The following is a 19744-nucleotide window of genomic DNA, read 5'->3' on the forward strand; positions in this document are numbered from 1 at the left end:
CCTTCTGTCAGACAGCCAATCCTCTATCCATACCAGTAGCTCACCTCGAACACCATGGGCCCTCACCTTGCTCAGCAGCCTCCCGTGTGGCACCTTATCAAAGGCCTTTTGGAAGTCTAGGTAGATAACATCCATTTTTCTTTTGCCTTTTGCTGATCTTGTCAGCCTCATAAACTAAGATGATTCATTTTGTCCTGAGTGAGGGACAGGTGTGAGTTTCTTGTTGAGGTTTTGATGTTTCAATGGAATGTCATTTTCTTGAGTGTTTTATACTGTTCCTTCAAATGTTTTCCACTGTTCATTTATAGTCACATGCTTCAATCTGTTTAGCCTGTTTACGTTGGTCACTTCTCCTGTCAAACTTATGCAATTGACTATTTTTGTTTCTCATTGTTACTTGTCCTTCCTGTGATTCACTTTAAAACTTTATATTTCTTTAAACTGCACTTTATCACAATATCCCGGAGGATCTCTCCAGGTGACATTACTCATTCATTAAGTTTCATCACACAATGGTCGCTCTGAGGTAGTTCTGTCCCTAGCCAGTTACACAATGTGCTATTCCAAGAAACACTGAAAAAAGTACTCCGTACTCCCCTTCCAATATCACTCTTGTCAGTGTGATTGTCCCAGATTATGCGAATATTGAAGTTTCCCTAAATTTTCACAATACCTTTGTTAGCAAATTCCAATGTGTTCCTGTGTAATGCAGTGATGAACAATGAAATGCTGTCAGGTGGCTAAAACTGTTCTGATGCTTGTGTCCTTGGTAAGTAGTAGCCAGAATTTTCATTCAGACTGACACTACTTCATGATCTGCGGCCCAGTGCTTTTAATGTAATGCCTTTATGATCCATAATTGTTAGCGTTGCCCATTTTGCCTGAGTTTCCACAAGATTGTGAATCATTGAATATTTATGTTCCACCTTTTGTTCACCCTGTAACCACGTCTCCCTGGTCTTTAAATCTCTTTTATCTCTGTGCCACAAATTCATCTACCTCATTGATGAGACTTTGTCCATTCCAAAAAAAAAGACATTATTTATTTTTTCCCACAATGTCCTTTCCTATTCCCTGATGTACAGTTTTCGTTAAAGTCTGTCCCTTGCTGTTCCTTTCTGAATGTCTTCAGCCACATTCCCACGGTATTCCAATGCTTCACCTTCTTTCTTTGGATTTGGAAAGCTCCTTTCACCTGAACCCTGTCCATAAACCAACCGACATGATTGGCCAGGACACTGGTCCCAGCACTGATCCAGTGTCCCATCCAAATGTTTTTTTTTAAACTCAGGTATAGGATGTGGGTGCCTCTGGCTGACCAACCTTTCTTGCCCAGCCCTAGCTGCCCTTGTAGCTTGCTCGGCCATTTAGGAGGGTAATTGAGAGGCAAACACTTTGCTGTGGATATGTTGTGCAGGCCACGTGAAGATGGGCAGATGTCCTTCCCTAAAGGACAAGTGTTTGGATTTTTTGTACATCAGCAATGGTCTCATACTTATTTGTAGAATGTTAATTACTATTTTTAAAACTATTGATTTCAAATTCCCTAAGTCATTTGGGATTACAACTAAACTCTGCCATAGCTATTAAGAGCTATTAATAACTACTCAAGTTCTGCTTACAATAAAGTTTTAATTAATCAATGCAAGTCCTTTGCATGTTGTTCTTCTATTTCACGAGATCACTCGGTTTTTAGGTACTGGTTCACATTCTGTCTTTTTTGTCGCCAATTCTGACTTCACCTTCTCTTAGTCACAAAATTTGGGGCCCAGTGTAAAATCACCATGATCACAACATGTTCAGTGTTGCCTTCTTTCTTTAAAGGAAATAATCCAGCCTTTCTAATCTCTCTTCATTACTAAATCATTCCAGCCCAGGCAACCTCTAGTTAATTCCCCCTGTTCTCTCTTGTTCAGTCCCAACTTTCCCATAATGTGATGTGCAAACCGCACACATTGCTCCTGCTGTATACTCTTGTAGTCAATTCATTGATGAATAAAAACATATGCCTTCTTAGCCATCTTATCTACCCATCCTGTTGCCTTCAAGAATTAATGGACATAAACAGCAAGGTTCCGCTGATCTTCTGTACTTCCTAGGATCCTATCATTCAACATGTACTCTCCTACCTTGTGAATGCTCCCAAAGGACATCACGTTATACTTTTCGGGATTAAATTTTATTTGCCATTATTCAGCCAATCTATCAATATCATCCTGTAGACTACCAATTTTCATAGTTAAAGTCACACAACATCAGGCTATAGTCCAACAGGTTTAATTGGAAGCACTAGCTTTCAGAGCACTGCTCCTTCACCAGGTGGTTGTGGAGTACACAATTGTAAGACACAGAATTTATAGCAAAAGTAATTCTGTGTCTTACAATTGTGTCCTCCACAATCATCTGATGAGGGAGCAGTGCTCCGAAAGCTAGTGCTTCCAATTAAACCTGTTGGACTATAACCTAGCGTTGTGTGATTTTTAACTTTGTACACCCCAGTCTAATACTGGCATCTCCAAATCCTGACCAATTTTCATGTGGATGTACAGTACATTGTACCAATAAGAAAGATTATAATGTAACAGTTTGTAGGGTTTTTTTTCTCAGATTGCCCGTTGTATAGGATTTCTTCAAGATATCGGACAAGCTTACTGCTATTGATCAATGGCATGGAATACAAGACCAAAGAGGTTATTATGAAGCTGTACATAAGGTTAGTTAGGCCACAGCTGCAGTGTTTTGTGCTGTTCTGGTCATCAGGATGTGATTATGCTAGAGAGGGTGCAGAAGAGATTCATCAGGATGTCACCTGGGCTGGAGTGATTCAGTTATGAAGAGAGACTAAATAGGCTGAGTTTGCTAACAGGGGTGCTGATTGAAGTGTACAAAGTTCTGATGGGCAGAGACAAGGTAGGTAAGGAACAAATTTTACAGTTAGTAGATGAATCAATAAGCAGCGGTTACAGTTTTAAGGCAATGAGCTGGAGGTTTGGAGGGGATTTGAGGAAGACATTATTCACCTTGCAGGTTATGGGTATTTGGAACTCAGTGCCTAAAAAGGAGGGCAGTGGCAGGAACTTTCAAGACATTAAAGAGCCATTTACATGAGCACCTGAAATGCCACAGCAAACAGACTAAGCATTGGAAAAAGGGATTAGAATGGCTAGATATTTGATGAACAGTGGACATGATTGGGTGGGAGTGGAGAGTGGGGCACTTTCTGTGCTGTAAAAACTTTGACTGACTCTAAATACACTCCCATATCTGTTGCCTCCAATAGTGCCAGTGTTTCAGCAGCTACTGCGCTTCTGACTTTAAAAATCTAACTTTTGGGGCAGCATGGTGGTTCAGTGGTTAGCACTGCTGCCTCACAGTGCACAAGGACCTGGGTTCAATTCCAACCTCAGGCAACTATCTGTGTTGAGTTTACTCATTCTCCCTGTGTCTGCCTGCATGGGTTTCTGCCAGATGCTGCAATTTCCTCCCCCAATCCAAACTTGTACAAGTTAGGTAGAGTGTCCATGCTAAATTACCTGTAGTATCCAGAGATGTGTAGGTTTGATGCATTAGCCATAGGAAATGCAGGGTTATAGGGTAAGGGGATGGGTGTAGGTGGGATACTCTTCAGAGAGTCGATGAGGACTTGTTGGGTCGAATGACCTGTTTCTGCATGGCAACAGTTCTCTGGTTTTAATAAGAGTCTATCCACATTTGGCACTTCAGCACAGTCAAATAATTGAAAGGAAGCCCTGAGTTTGGAATTTCCTCATAGAATTTCTTCACCTTATAGTAGCTTATTAAATTCTGTCATGAATGCTCATAGAATAACCATTTTGCTTTCTAAATTTACCAAGTCTGACCATGCTTCATACGCATTTAACAGTTCATTGCATCTATGTTTTAAGCACACATTTTAATAGATTATCCAAGTCTTGCTCAGTGTAAAACTCTTGAAGCTCCAGTTCTGAAAATTCCATACACCTGATCCTGTTTTTGGCAGGAAGTGCCAAAGCCAACTTTGTTTTTCCTACAGTATGGACATAACCCATGCCAGTGTCCCTACTTCAATTTTTCATTGTTCATAAGGCACTCCTTCATTGAAAACTTTCTTAGAAGACTTGGTTTTAGCCATTTTGCTCAAAAGTAGCTCAAATTTACAACTTTCATCTGAAGTAGAACTCTTTATTTCTAATGTTTGCCTTAAGCAACCAGATCTAAGCCAGTTGGTAAATAGAATTCAAAGCATTTTTTTGTGGATAGAATTTATCAAAGACTCGGTCACACAGATCATCCACACCCACTACTACCTGGTCTATCTTTATATTTACTGAATCCTTTAATTAATCAATTAACCCCAGTAGGCAGTATAAACTACTGTACTGGCAATTTGGCTTCATTAAATGTTTGAACCAATCTTGTTCCTATGTGCCTAAAGTGTAGTATTGTAAATGATGTCTCAAAGTACTTTCCATTTTGTTTCTACACTGTGGGAATGCCAAAGAATCCATTCAATAAAGTCACAGAACTGTTAGTTTTAATCTTAGTACATAATGTGGCTGACATTGATCAGAGAACAGTAGTGCTGATTTGAATGAAAAAGCTTCAAATAGTGTATCCTAACCCCAGTGCACCCCAAGGAGTAACCTACATGGCAGTCAGTGCTGTGGTAGCTGAGAATCATGTTAAAAGTGTCAGGTCTCGTGATGATCAGATCCAGCTGGTATCAATGGCCTGATCTTGGATAACTCTCTGACATCTCTGGCCTATCTGAGGGCGATATTTGTTACACAAAGCTCATTGTAGCAGCATAACTCAAACAGTCTCTGACCTATTGGATTTATCTTTCCCAGGCCATGAATGTATGAGGCAGGAGAGCCATGCTTCTAGATTTATGCTCACGGTTGTGTTAAAATTTCCCAGTGGATAATGATGTTCTAGGCTTAGGGATTCTGCTGATAGCAGTGTCAAATTCCTTGCTGGCTTTCACCTTGGTAGTGGAGCACAGTGTTGAAGTGTACACACTCATGAGTTTAGCTGGTCCAGTTTGAGTTGTGAGGTAAATAAGAGTAGAGTAGAATTAGAATATCCTTTATTGTCACATGTACTCAAGTACGGAAGTGTAAGTTAGAAAAATGAAAAATAAAGTTAAAAAAATAGGCATTACAATCCTTCTGTAAAGGACTTTCAGGAGATCGGTGCGGAGGCTTCCACACGTGACCTGACCGTGCTTACATGCCACTGACCGCTTCACACCAGTCCCCAGTCCAACAACTGACTCACTCTGTTCGAGGGTCCAGCCCACTGGCAGTCCCTATTCCACTCAGGCCTCCAGGCCACTGGCCATCCCTGTTCCAATCGAGCCTCCAGCTCGCTGGCCAACCCCACTCTGCTCAGACCTCCAGTCCACTGGCTGTCCCCGCTCCTGTTGGAAAGGCAATGACTGATTAGGGATAGTCAACATGGCTTTGTTCATGGGAAATCATGTCTCACTAATTTGAATGAGTTTTTTGAAGAAGTGATGAAGAAGATTGATGAAGGCAGAGCAGTGAACGTGATCTATATGGACTTCAGTAAGACATTCAACAAGGTTCCACATGATAGACTGGTTAGCAAGGTTAGATCACATGGAATAGAGAACTAGCCATTTGGATGCAGAACTAGCTTGAAGGTAGGAGACAGAGGGTGGTGGTGAAGAGCTGATTTTCAGACTGGAGGCCTGTCAAGAATTGGTGTTGGGTCTACTGCACCTCATCATTTATTTAAATGGTTTGGATGTGAATATAGGAGGTATGGTTAGCAAGTTTGCAGATGACACCAAAATTGGTAGTATAGTCGACAGCAAAGAAGATTGCCCCAGAGTACAATGAGACCTTGATCAGATGGGCAAAGGGGCCCAGGAGTAGCAGATGGATTTTAATTTAGATAAATGTGAGGTACTGCATTTTGGAAAGGCAAATCAGTGCAGGACTTCTACACTTAATGGTAAGAACACTTGGGGAGTGTTGCTAAATAAAGAGACCTTGGCGTGAAGGCAGAGTCGCAGGTAGACAGGGTACTGAAGAAGATGTTTGGTATGCTTGCCTTTATTGGTCAGTGCATTGAGTATAGGAGATGGAAGATCATGTTTCAGCTGTACAGGACATTTGTTAGGCCACATTTGGAATACTGCGTTCAGTTATGGTCACCCTGCTCTAAGAAAGATGTTATGAAACTTGAAAGTGTTCAGAAATGATTTACAAGGATGTAGCCAGTGTTGGAGGATTTGAGCTAAAGGGAGAGGCTGAATAGGCTGGGGCTATTTTCCCCTCGAGTGTCAGAGGCTGAGGGTGACTTTACAGAAGCTTATACAATCATGAGGGACATGGATAGGGTGAGTAGCCAAGGGTCAAGATTAAAGTGGTGCTGGAAAAGCACAGCAGGCCAGGCAGCATCTGAGGAGCAGGAAAATTGATGTTTCGGGCAAAAGCCCTTCATCACGAATGGGAGTCTCGGGGGTGGAGAGATAAGTGGGAGGGGGCTGGGGCTGGGGGAAGGTAGCTGACAGTGCAATAGGTGGAGGGAGGTGGGGGTGAATGGTGGAGGATGATATGATGTATGCGGAGGTTGGTGGTGTGGAAGGTGAGGACCTTGTCCTTGTTGCGGTTGGAGGGGTGGGATTCGAGGGCAGAGGTCGGAACATGGATGAGATGCGTTGGAGGGCATCATCAACCACATTGGAGGGGAAATTGCTGTCTTTAAAGAAGGAGGCCATCTGGTGTGTTCTGTGGTGGAACTGGTTCCTCCTGGGAGCAGATGCGGCGGAGGAATTGGGAACAATCCACCCTCCCCTTCTGGCACTATCCCCTGCCACTGCAGGAATTGCAAAACCTGCAGCCACACCTTGCCCTTCACCTCCGTCCAAGGCCCCAAAGGAGTCTTCCACAACCACCAAAGTTTCCCCTGCCCTTCCGAACGTGTCATTTATTGTATCCGCCACTTCCTATGCGGTCTCCTTTACATTGGGGAGACGGGACGCCAACTCGCAGAGTCCTTCAGAGAACATCTCTGGGACCCCCGCAACAATCAACCCTACCACTGCGTGGCTGAACATTTCAACTCCCCCTCCCACTCCACCAAGGACATGCAGCTCCTGGGCCTCCTCCATCGCCACTCCTTTACCAAGCGACGCCTGGAGGAAGAACACCTCATCTTTTGCCTGGCGACCCTTCAACCCCATGGCATCAATGTGGACTTCCTCAGTTTCCTCATTTCCCCTCTCCCCACTTTACCCCAGTTCCAACCTTCCAGCTCAGCACCATCCTCATGGCCTGTCCCATTTGTCAATCTTCCTTCCCACCTTTTTGCTCCATCCTCCTCTCTATCCTATCACCCTCATCCCCACCTCCATCCACCTATTGCACTCTCCGCTTTCTTCCCCCCAGCCCCACTCCCTCCCATTTATCTCTCCACCTCCGAGGCTCCCAGCCTCATTCCTCATGCCCAAAACGTCGATTTTCCTGCTCTTCGGATACTGCCTGATCTGCTGTGCTTTTCCAGCAACACTCTAATCTTGATTCTGATCAAGATGTTCAGTGTGACGTTCACCTTTTATATTTAACATGTATCCCACTGTTCAAGGGTTACAGTTCTTTGAGCAAATAGTCCACAGTTGGTCTCATTTTTCATTAGGTTCCTTTATCCTCATTTTGCTGATTAATAACTTTGAGTGACTATCCCTAGGGTGTTTCCTCAGTTTTGTCAAGTCTTTTTTTTAATACACCATGAGCATTAGAGCTTGTTCTGATGATTCTTTCTCACCATGTCAAATCACCCAACAAATGATCATCCAGCTCCCTCATTTGTCTGTGGTCTAAGCCAAGCAGCCTAATTTAAATCTCACCAAATAATTGTCTGAAATAGGTGGGATGTTAACGTGGAAAATCACAGGATTCATCAGCATTAGAAGGTTGAAAAATTCAGCTTAAGTAACTGCCTTATGTGACAATGCTTTTTCTTTAACAAAGTTATATTGTCCTTGTTTTTTTTTCAGAGCAATCGTAAAGATACAGGTTCTGGGATGTCTAGCTTGGATGGGTTTTAGGGCCAATTTGATTATAGCTAACAGATACTGCCTCTGAAAAAACACTTGCAAGTTTGAAGAAAACGCTTGTACAATGAAAGGGGAGTGGCCAGTTCACCCAACTCAGCTTTTCTCTGGTTTGGCTTGGTTTTAGCAAGCAGTCAGTTTTTTGACACTATTGGTCAAAGAAATAGCTACATGGAAGAAGGTGTTCCATGCTAAATTTCTCTGTCTCCTGTAAGACCGTGTGTTTGATTTTACCTTTTTTGCCAAGGCGTGTTTATGGGGATTGTTGCAGAAATGTGGAACAGTATCATTAACTTGGGATAGTCTGTTGGGTTTTCAGATAGGTTAACTTATTCTATATTCTGTTCTCTTTTGTTTGTGTTTCATTCGGTAGTCTGTAAATAAATCCTGTTTTGTTTAAAACCGAGGGGTTTTGACCAACCGCATAACTCCTGGAATATCCACATGACACCTGCTTAAAGGTTAGGGTTTGAAATGTTTTGAGGAAGTCTGACCTGGTCCATAACACTTACTCAGCACTCACGTTTGGGAAAGGGAAGGCTTTAGGTGTAGAAAATGCTCAAGCTTTCAGTGAGGCCAGAGGGGCATTGTTCTGACATCAGTTCCTTGGCCTGATGTCATTTGACAGCAGTCTCAGTTCACACCAACAGTTAAAAATTCATTCGGGTCCTGATGATGTCATTGAGATCCAACATGCAATGTGGGAACTGCTAGCTTTTGCTGCTTTCTTTTCCATCTGGTTAAAGTTAAAAACAGTAGATACTTGACAGTTTTTAATTCATCAGGATGAATTTGTCTTGATGAATGCTTTGTTTGCAAATATTTCTGTCATTATTTGTATTGACTTTGAAGTATGAATATATTTATTTGTTGGCATGTTTTGCAAATATTTAAGACAGTGTCCAGTTTTTTTATGTGTAAAAATGCAGCAGTAACAACCTCAATGCACATCACAATTTCTATGGATAGTTCTGTTGCTGAAGCTGTTGGTCATCTATTATGTTATGCAGTTGGTCAAAACCCCCTCGGTTTTAAACAAAACAGAATTTATTTACAGACTACCAAATGAAACACAAACAAAAGAGCACAGAATACAGAATAACTTAACCTATCTGAAAACCCAGTAGACTATCTCAAGTTAATGATGCTGTTCCAATTATTATCCCATAAGTAGACGATGAATGGAGGAGGAAATCCATCACTCTCTCTTTCTTCGTCCCCACCCCACCCCTACCTTAACAGTCAAGCCATAGATTTAGGTTTGCTACCAATAGTTCATCAGTATTCCAGAATTTAGTTGCTGTCTGGTTCAGCATTGAAACATTTCACATGATTTCCACTTCATGTTTAAAAAATATGAATTGCTCTACCTCAGTATTTGTTGCCATCAGAGACATCTCTTTCAATTGTTAAGATGCGGAAGTCAAAACCTTCGGCTAATTAAAACCAAACACTTTGAAAAGCTTACCTCGCCTTGTAATCTGCCAGAAGTGTGAGTGGAAGAGAAATCCTAATTTCCGCTATTTAAAGAAAACTAACAATTTATTTTCCTAATTCTAATAGTGAACACTAAACAAAACTATTAACAAACCCAACACTCTTTCCCCTAACTAATCTCTATCCCTTTACTGAACATAATTCTATTAAAGTGCTTTTCCAATAATATAATTATTAAACATTACATTAACTTAATCTCAAATCCACACAGTGTCTTATGCTGTCTTCTTTGCAGACCTCCAATTCTGCTATCTTCTCCCTGGGTCGTCGTCTTTCTCGTTGCTGCGAGTATTTTTACAGGAAAAGATACCTTTCGATTTTTAGTGCCTTCTGCAATTTCTTTGAGAGCAAGGCACTTATTTCTTTGGGTGGCCTTTGCTCTCTGGCTGTACGACATTTGCTCTGACAAGTTTTCAAAATGCCCACTTTTTTTATACCTCCATCATTGTTCCCTCTCATTGGTTCGATGTTGTCAATACAATAAATTCAAACTCATTTGGGTTTTAGTATCCTAGGCATAGCCTAAATTAATTGGCTAAGTTTGAATTATTGTCAAAACAGCAACCAAAACTCACAACCACCTAACGAAGGAGCAGCGCTCCGAAGGCTAGTGCTTCCAATTAAACCTGTTGACTATAACCTGGTGTTGTGTGATTTTTAACTTTGTACAGCCCACTCCAACACCGGCATTTCCAAATCATGACCAAAACTCAGGAATCCATTTAACAATCAATTGCTACATGTTGCAATGCTCAATTGAATTGATTTCAGACTAGGTTCATTACTGCTACTCGGGAGCTACTGAGCTACTCCATTCACAATCTTTATTCCTCAGCCAACATCATTAAAACTGATTCCCTCATTATTATTGACCATTGTTTGCAATGTTGTGCACAAATCAGATGTCGAGTTGCAAAAGAAATTCTTTGGCTTTAATGCACTTTAACTGCTCAAAGATTGTTAAGGATATTCTATAAATACATGCATTGGGTCAAAAAACCTGGAATTCTTCCCTAAAGCCATTACGGGTTTACCTATGTGGATCTAAATATTGCAATGGTTTCAAGAACGAAGTTCACCGTCACTTTCTCAAGGGTAAATAGGGATTTACAATAACTGCTGATCCAACCAGTGGTGCCCACATCCCATGAATGAATAGGAAAAAAACTTTATCTTTTTCAGTGCCTGAACTGGCATTCTTGGCAACAACTACAAATGCTTGTCAGTAAATACTGCTGCACAACCAGCTACCCCAGCAGCTATCCAGCTGGTAGATTCTACATCTTTGTGCCACAGTGTCCTTACTATTATAGGATTGCCAGTGACATGTCTTAAAAGTTGGGAAAACCAAAACCAACACATTTCCATTGGGTACATATGGCTAACAGTTTGAAGGTGCCAGTTTATCGATCCCAGTAATTTTGAGAGAGTTTCTGTGGAGAAAGTGAAAGCAAGAAGCTTTCCTCAGAAAATATTTGATATAACATATCAGGCTACATTAACTCTAAGGGCAACGAGAATTACCATGGAAATGATTAAACATAGGGATTAAATTTACTTTCTTGTGTTTAATTCAGTGGTTATTATATTTTTAAACTGTATAAATTATATTAATTTTTATACTGTTTGAAGCACATTTGGAAAGTTGACCAGCAATGTAATTGATAATGTAGTCATACATGTGCTATTTTTGTGTGTCTGTCACTATCCAATCTCACAATATCATTAACATTGACACAGGTTCTCAAATTTAGTAATCATTGTCATGTTGTAGCAAATAGTATAACATATTCTAATTGCTGTACAAATTGTCATGTAGCTGCACTGTGTATTTTATAAAATAGATTTTATTGCTGTGAAACCTAATTTAAAGGTATTGTGAATTAATCTGACATCGATGTATTCCTTCAATCTCCTATATAATGTTATTGAACTCTTAAGGTAAGACCATGGTTACATATATCATAGAAAACTGGAAAAATGTGAGAAAGAGTAATTCATTATGGAACAGAATTACATTTGTGTATACAAAGTAGTCAGTTTCTCCCAATCCCCATTACCCTACTTCTACCAATGAATATTCTTTAAAGTATTGAAGTACTTAATTGAATTTGGAGCTTGGAGTTGGAGAGTCATACAGCACGGAAACAGACCCTTTGGTCCAACTTGTCCTTGCTGATCAAACTTCCCAAACGAAACTAGTCACATTTGCCTGCATTTAGCCCTACTCTCTCTAAACCTTTTCTATTCATGTACCTGTCCAAATGTCTTTTAAATGTTATAACTGTACCTGCATCCACCACTTTCTCTGGCAGTCCATTCCACATACAAACCGCCTCCTGTGTGAAAAAGTTGGCCATCAGGTCCCATTGAAATCTATCTCCTCTCACCTTTAAAATATGCTGTCTCGTTTTGAGCTCCCAAACTCTGAGGAAAATCCCTTTGCTGTTTACCTCTCCCTACCCCTCATGATTTCTATAAGGTCACCCCTCAACCTCCAATGCGAAAAGTTCTAGCTTATCCAGACTCTCCTTATAACTCAAACTCTCCAGTCACAATAATAAGATATCACTTCAATCAGCTCTTGTTTTCTATTTGTCATAATGTTAACATATGACTGAGAAAGTAAATAACAGTGACGCCGTGTATGCAATTTGAAAAGTCATCTGATAGCTGAAAAGGAGTAATCAGGAAGCATTGTCAAGTTCCTTTTTACCTTTTGCCCCTCCCAGCTGTAAATAACTCTTGACACTTATGCCTCAATTTTCATTCCCAGGTTAGGATGCAGAGATCAAGAGAAATCCTGGTTTCACAGATCTGAGCTTTTAAAAATAAATGCCTATGCTTTGGATTTTCAGCCCATGATGGTGAATTGATTGGGAGTCGGGCCAGGCAAGGCAGAAGGAGCCTAAAATATTGTTGAAGTAGATTAGGTGGAAAAGATATGGTGTCTCCAACAGTGTACTCAAAAGTGAAAAATGATGATTAAAATAGAAAGCATCCCTTCTGCTGATATCCCCTACACCCCATGTCGTAACCTTGCCAACTGATCAATGTCCTGTTATGAAAATGATAGTTTTGGTTAACAATCATACAGCACAAATCCTTTAATGGTTTTATATGGCCAAGCATTGTTTTAACAGTTTCTTGATAACTTTGTCACTTCCAATAAATTTGTGCATATTTTTTCACGCAATCATGCTTTTTCATAACCCCAAAGGTTATGTTACCTGCACCAGGGGACATGTTACCTCTACCAAATGTGTCCTAGGAACAACAAAATGTAACTTAGATCTCCAAAAGGTGAAAAAAATGAAACATTTCACTAGCTTTCACTGCTCACGTACCCCTCACTCTCCTTCATGCAACTAGGTTCTCATTCCCCACCAAGACAATCCTATGCTCTCTTAACTATCCCCCATAGCCCTTCATATCCAAGTCAACTTAGTTCCTATGTTGAGCTACCACCCTTTCACCGACTGAATCAATTCATTGAGTATATCAGTGAGTTCAGCTCCAGCAAAAGAAAAAGCTTAACACCATAAAAGGCAAAGTAGCTGGCTTGTTTGATACTCATCAAACACTTTAAACATTCACTCTGTCCACTACTGACACGCAATGGCAGCAGTAGGAGCTGGTTGCAATGCAACAACTTAAAGGTTCCTTAACACCTTCTAAGCCTTCCACCTTTACCATCCAGAAGGCAGGGCAATAGACAAATAGGAACCTGCAAATTCCCCTCCTAGTCACAATTACGTTGACACGGAACTATATCATCTTTCCTTCACTATCACTGGGTCAAAATTCTGGAGTTTCCTCCCCAACAACACTGTACATGTTCCCTCACCTCATGGACTTCAACGGTTCAACGTGGCAGATCACCACTAGCTTTTCAAGGGTAATTACAGATGAGCAATAAATACTGGCCTAACCAGTGATGCCGACATACACTGCATGAGTAAAAATATCCACAACTACCAAACACTATTGGAGAGAAAATACATTCTATAAGTTAAATTTCGATATAGCTGACTGCACTTTCATTCATAAATATTCATTTTGACACATGTATGCACTTCCTGACAAGTCAACACTCCTTGACACTTGTTAACAATTCTTGAGAAATCATTAAATGTTGACAGGTCTTGACAGTTTCAAAAGTTTTATGCCAGTTATGCACAATCTTCTCCAGAGTTCATAGTCTCAAAGATCCCTTGATTCTCTTCCCAAAAGATCCCTGACCCCACCTCCCAAAGATACCAGTGTCTCCACCCAAAGGGTCCCTAACCGCCACTGCCAGGTTTCCAGGACCATATCTGCAGGCTGCCTTACTTCTCCAAGCTGATAACCTGGTCAGCCAAAATAAATGTAGTTAGAACAGATATCCTTATGTAATCTCCACAATTCAGGTTCCAGACATCACAGACTCCAACATCCCATTTCAGTGGAACCAGCTATTTGGATCTAGATCTATGCAAGATCTAGAGCCATCCCACCCCTCCCAACCCTGCCAGGAAAAGCACTTGGTATTTGGATTTCTTTGGGTATTTCCACCACAGTGGAGATCCTGTCTATCCTGGCTACAATCAGAAACTTAATGTCCAAACATGTTTTATGTTTGCAGAATACAGAATTTCAATAAGAACCTAGATGAAGGTTGTTGCTACATGAACTTAATTTTACAGCAGACTGTTCAGCAAATGTAATCAGTTGGTGGCCAAAATTTGTTTAAGATTCTGCAGTAAGCAGCTAGTAAACTGTGCTATTTTTATGCAATTTGTTCTCAACCCTTTTATTCATCATAGGATGTTATTCTCAGCTTCACTGGTGGAAAAGATGCAAATTGCACTTTTAGGAAAGAAGATCATCATGTGGGTTATTTCATCTGTGTTGCATTCATCTGGCCTTTTGACTAGAAAATAGGTAGCAATACCTAAAAATCTGGTTTTAAGGTGTTATTTAAATGGATTTCACTGCCAGTAATCACTGGCTGGTTTTAGAGATGGCAAAATGGCTTTAGATCATACAGAATTGGGATTCATCTTAGCCTAACATTTAGTGAACATCCTTTCATGGTGATTGTTTAATAGAAGTATCCGGATGAAGGAATCATATTGCTTAACCAGGAGGTGTTCCCATTAACAGAGTTCTATTGTACATAAATACTGTTTCATTAAATAGATTAACATTTTCTAAGGTGTAATTTACTGCTAATCAATGCATGCCAGGAAATAACCACCCTTGTGCACATTAAAACAAAACTGCTGTGTTTTGTAATGCTTTTTATGCGACCTAAAAAGCTATTTTTAAATTTTGGTATAATATAACTTTACTCAGGTTGTCTAAAAAAAATTGTTCTGATGGTAGTTTTGAATTGCTGAGAATATAGAACACAGTATTTACATATTTAAAGTGGATTTTAAATACAGTAAAGCATAGACCAAAATACTGTTTTACACAATGCTGTAGACATTTTGTTTAATTTTTTTTGTACTGGACAAAAATATAGCTGTCGATATTGGTGCTTATACTGTTAAGTTTTCAAGTAATTACTTGCTACTGTAAAGTACTAACTTAGATTCTTTACACTCTTTTAAAAAGATACTACAAGACCAAAACGCGATTATGAAATGGATGGACGAGACTATCACTTTGTTACCTGTAGAGATCAAATGGAGAAGGACATCCAGGAGCACAAATTTATTGAAGCAGGACAATACAATGATAATCTATATGGAACTAGTGTCCAATCTGTAAAATATGTAGCAGAACGGGTATGTTCTTACATTTTTTTGTTGCTTTACCAAAATTCTGAGGTCGTCAAAAATAATTTGGGCTAATGTTGGATTGCTAGTTACGATGCTAGAATAAAAATTAGTTTTCTTTGCAGTATTATTATCATCAAGTGCTCCCAGGTCAAATGTGCCTTGCTTTGGATGCAGAGTTTCTTCTAATCTTATTCACAGGATTTTCTAGAAGCAGAATGGATATAGTCATCAATAGACAATTTGTAGTACAGAATTTGAGTATTACTGAAAATAGACACTCTTGTCATAATTTTTTATCTTATACTCATCAGGGCAATTTGCAAGAATACCAATTCAAGGTGAAAAAACCAACATTTGCACTGCATGAGATAAAGTGCTAATTAGTTGGCAATTGGATTCTGATTCTTTGTGGTGCTGCTATGGAGAATGCACCGGGTAATGATAAAAGAAAAGCATTGCAGATGCTGGATATCTGAAATAAAAACAGAAAGCACCAGCCAGAAATTCAGCAAGTTTGGTAGCACCTATGGTGAGAGAACAGAGTTAAGGTTTTGACTCCACTATGAGTCTTCTTCAGAACTCAATTAATGATGATTGACAGCTAACCACCAAACTTCATTTAAATTTCAAACCAGACAAGTTGTATATGATTGGTCAGGGATTGCCCTAAGAGATGAACCAGTGAGTGGTTGTCACCTATTTTGTTGCAAAACAGGACGTTGTGTATTAATATTAATAGCTTCCAGTACTTACAAGTGCACCTCACTGAGCCCAGTTGACAATACTAAATTGGTTGTCAGCATAATTCTTCAGGATTATCCAGCAATTATGTTAGACATTATGTTGCATGTTTGCAAACACAGGCTGGTTGTTACAATAAGTACTTTGCTTGCTGCAAAAGCCAAAAAGGCATGCTGATTAATACAATCTGCCAGTCTTTGGGATGTACTGGCTTTAAACCTGGCATCATACAAGCATTGAATTTCATATACCACATTATACATTTGTGTAATAGGTAAAACATAATTTTGGCTTGACACCAGCACCTTGTTAGTGGTGAACACCACTCATGTTGCTACTGCAGAGTAGCAGCCTGAAATCTCTCACTTCACCTGTTGCTCAAACTTTTAATATATCTCACCCATCCAGGATAATCTGAGGTAGACTGAGTACTTTTTCCATCAACAGTGTCCACCTCAGGGCCTCATGAGTTTGCATGATACGCACAAAATGATCTGATGCAGTGCCATTAGATTGCAACATAGCTTTGCTTTGTCCGAGTTCAGTATCAAGTTTGCTGCGTGAACTCATAGCTGAGGCCCTATTGGTTCATAATAAAGACCAGTCTTACAGTACATGGAACAGCAGGAATTTCAATTTATTTACTAACCTGTAAAGGCAAATTTTCAGTAACAGTAGTAGAATATCTCCTGGTTGTTTCCTCAGAGAGGACTTTGAGGAAAGAGAGCTCGTTTGACTGTTTCATTTGCCAATCAACCCTCTCCTCGGCCAGTTTATTTCCCCTTGAACTGGTATTCTTACGAACTGTCCTGGTAAGTACAAGACAAAAAGCTATGATATGATGTCTTTTCTCAGCAATATTCAAATACATTTATTTGTGTCATTTATACAAATCACTGATTTTGAACAGTGAATGTTATGTAATATGCATGCCGAAACAGTACAATCATAGTATCCTGGCCCAACATCTGACAATGTAATGAACAAATCAGGTTAATAAATAATTATTGAGGAAAATTTTGCTATCATTCTTAAAACATTCTAAACAACGTTTTTTTTTACAAATTATTAAAATATTTGTAATCCAAACCTGATAAAGTAGACCTTTTAAAATTCAAATATTGATACTTTTTGCAAGTTTGACACAGTAAAAGTTTATTTACCTGATTGTTACTTAAATCCATTTTGAATGAATAAATAATTACAGCATTAATAACAATGCATGCTAATATAGATGTAAAAGATACTTAATTCAACACAATTTAAAGTTAAACATTAAATCAGCAGGTTTACGTAACAATTAGCTTAATAATTTAGCAAAATGCACAAGAATAACAATTCAGCTTTTTTTACAGTAAGTGATTAAAACACTGTGACACCTTAGGTTGCCTTCATTATGCCAAATGGGCCAGTCATTTCCAAAGTAACTTGTTTACATTTATGTATGAGAGAGAGAGAGAGTTAGGAAATTGATGAAAATTACATTTCTCACACAGCTTTAGAGCTGACATTTAGTTTTTGCTGAAATTCCAATTATTGTTCAGAATAAGTCACTATAGCAGAAATCACAATTCACATAGTTGTTAAAGGTGTGATGAAACTTGACTGGAAGATTAGATTCCCTACAGTATGGAAACAGGACCTTTGACCCAACAAGTCCATATCAACCCTCCGAAGAGTAACCCACCCAGACCCATTCCTTTACTCTATATTTACCCATGACTAATGCACCTAACAGTATGAGCAATTTAGCATGGCCAATTCACCTGACCTGCACATCTTTGGAGTGTGAGAGGAAACCCACGCAGACATGGGGAGCATGTGCAAACTCCACACAGACAGTCAGCAGACAGGGGAATCGAACCCAGATCCCTGGTGCTGTGAGGCAGCAGTGCTAACCACTGAGCCACCATGCCACCCATGGTAATTTACAGTGATTTATTTTCTCTGTGCTGCACATATAGTTGTGATTCAGCAACAATGCCATTGCACTATATTTTACTCTGTGAGAAGTTAATGCCAATGCATTGATTTTGCACTTGGACCTACTGTAATTAGAGAGTTATTCCAGTGCATCTCCTTCTGGAAGAGATGTGTGCCCTACTTAGACAGGACAACACGTTTATCTCTTTATTCCGCCAAATTAAAGGATCATTAATGAGCAGCACAGACTCTGAACCATGAAGTCACAACTAGAGAATTTAATTTAGTTTCAATTCAGGTTCAGAATCAAAATGAAGAGAAATAACAAATACTGCATTGAAGGAAACATATAAGAGATAATGAAAAAGTTAAGCTTTTAAAAAAATCAAACAGAAATCTAAATTTGATGGAATGAGAAGTTACATTTTTAAAAGTTAATTTTCAGTCTGTCAGAAAGATTATTTAGCAAATGGATCATAGCTTTAAGAGTTAACTTACACAGGAATGGAAAATCTCCAAGCTTTTCTGATAGCTATACTAGATATAAAGGGTGACTTGAAAATTGTGCTAGAAATAATCAGAGGCGATCCCTCACAGACGAGGATGATTCTCTTCCACTCTCAGGGTGAGTCCTTATGTGGCTGTATAGGCCAATGCAGCTACCACAGGCTTTGTTACATTTGGGCAGGTGGTAGCCTTGGAAAAGGATAGTGGGGGGGCATTGGTGTGGCAGTGAGCTCCTTTGGCTGTTTTTGCCTCACTTCCATTTTGTCCCAATGGCAAGTCTCGAGGTGCTTGATGCCTTCCTGGATGCTTCTCCTCCATTTTGGATGGTCTTGGGCCAGTGATTCCCAGATGTCTGTGGGAATGCCATACTCTGCCAGTGAGGCCTTGAGGCTAAAAATAATAGTGAGTGTCATAACACATTTGGCTTGTAAACTTTACTGCATCTTCCTTAATTCCATGATTGATTGAGCATGTGCAGTTACTAAAAGCTGATGTCCCACTTACACTTTTATAACAGTGTATGCTGCTGTTGTTTCAGTAGTAAAATCTATATTCCAAATAGCAGTGGTCTTTGAATTATGTTATGGACCAGATCAAACCCCTTCAAAATACATTAAGAAGATAACCTAGACACTAACCTTTTTCTTATTTGAAAGTCAAGGGCCAGACATTGCATCCCAGACGCATTTTGATTGGTCAAACCATCAGTCTTGAATAAAATACACTTTGTTTATATACAGAAAGTAAAATATAACAAAAGAAAAAAGAAATTGGAATAACAGCTCTATTAGAAAAGTTAACAGAATAATAAAATATTTAAGTACTAAACAGTAGCTGTTCCAACATAATAACATCCCATAAACTTTGGCAAACTTAAATTCAGTAAAATAGATTGTCTCACTTGCAGTTCTCCAGTCCAGAAGGACAAACATCAAGAGAGAGAGAGAGAGTGCAGGGGAGATGTACTGCAGCTTCAAAACTCAACTTCAAGACCCCTGCAACTAAAATGTAAAACTAAAATTCCTGGCTCCATGGGCTCTTGGCCCCACCCATTCAAGCTGCTTCAATTGTTCCAACTTTATAAAAATGGCCTCACAAGCAGTTTATTGAATTTAAATAGATAGTTCACTACCTCTGTCTTAAAACCATCCTTCAAGGATAAAATACACCTCTTAAGGTGATAGTATCTTCACAATTAAAAGCATCAAACAGCTACTAGAAA

At 39.5% G+C, this 19744-nt stretch overlaps 1 protein-coding gene across 15 annotated transcripts in view; it reads left to right on the forward strand.

Annotated features, from left to right (window-relative positions):
• dlg2 (discs, large homolog 2 (Drosophila)) overlaps positions 1–19744 on the forward strand; it is a 968837-nt gene that overhangs the window by 924167 nt on the left and 24926 nt on the right. For all 15 annotated transcript variants that reach the window (XM_043691613.1, XM_043691618.1, XM_043691619.1 and 12 more), the window contains one exon: positions 15185–15357. In XM_043691613.1, coding sequence (XP_043547548.1) covers positions 15185–15357 — 173 coding nt within the window. The remainder of the gene's footprint in view (positions 1–15184; positions 15358–19744) is intronic.

The sequence above is a fragment of the Chiloscyllium plagiosum genome, chromosome 6 (genome assembly GCF_004010195.1).
Source record: "Chiloscyllium plagiosum isolate BGI_BamShark_2017 chromosome 6, ASM401019v2, whole genome shotgun sequence".
In the NCBI taxonomy this organism is placed as follows: Eukaryota; Metazoa; Chordata; class Chondrichthyes; order Orectolobiformes; family Hemiscylliidae; genus Chiloscyllium; species Chiloscyllium plagiosum.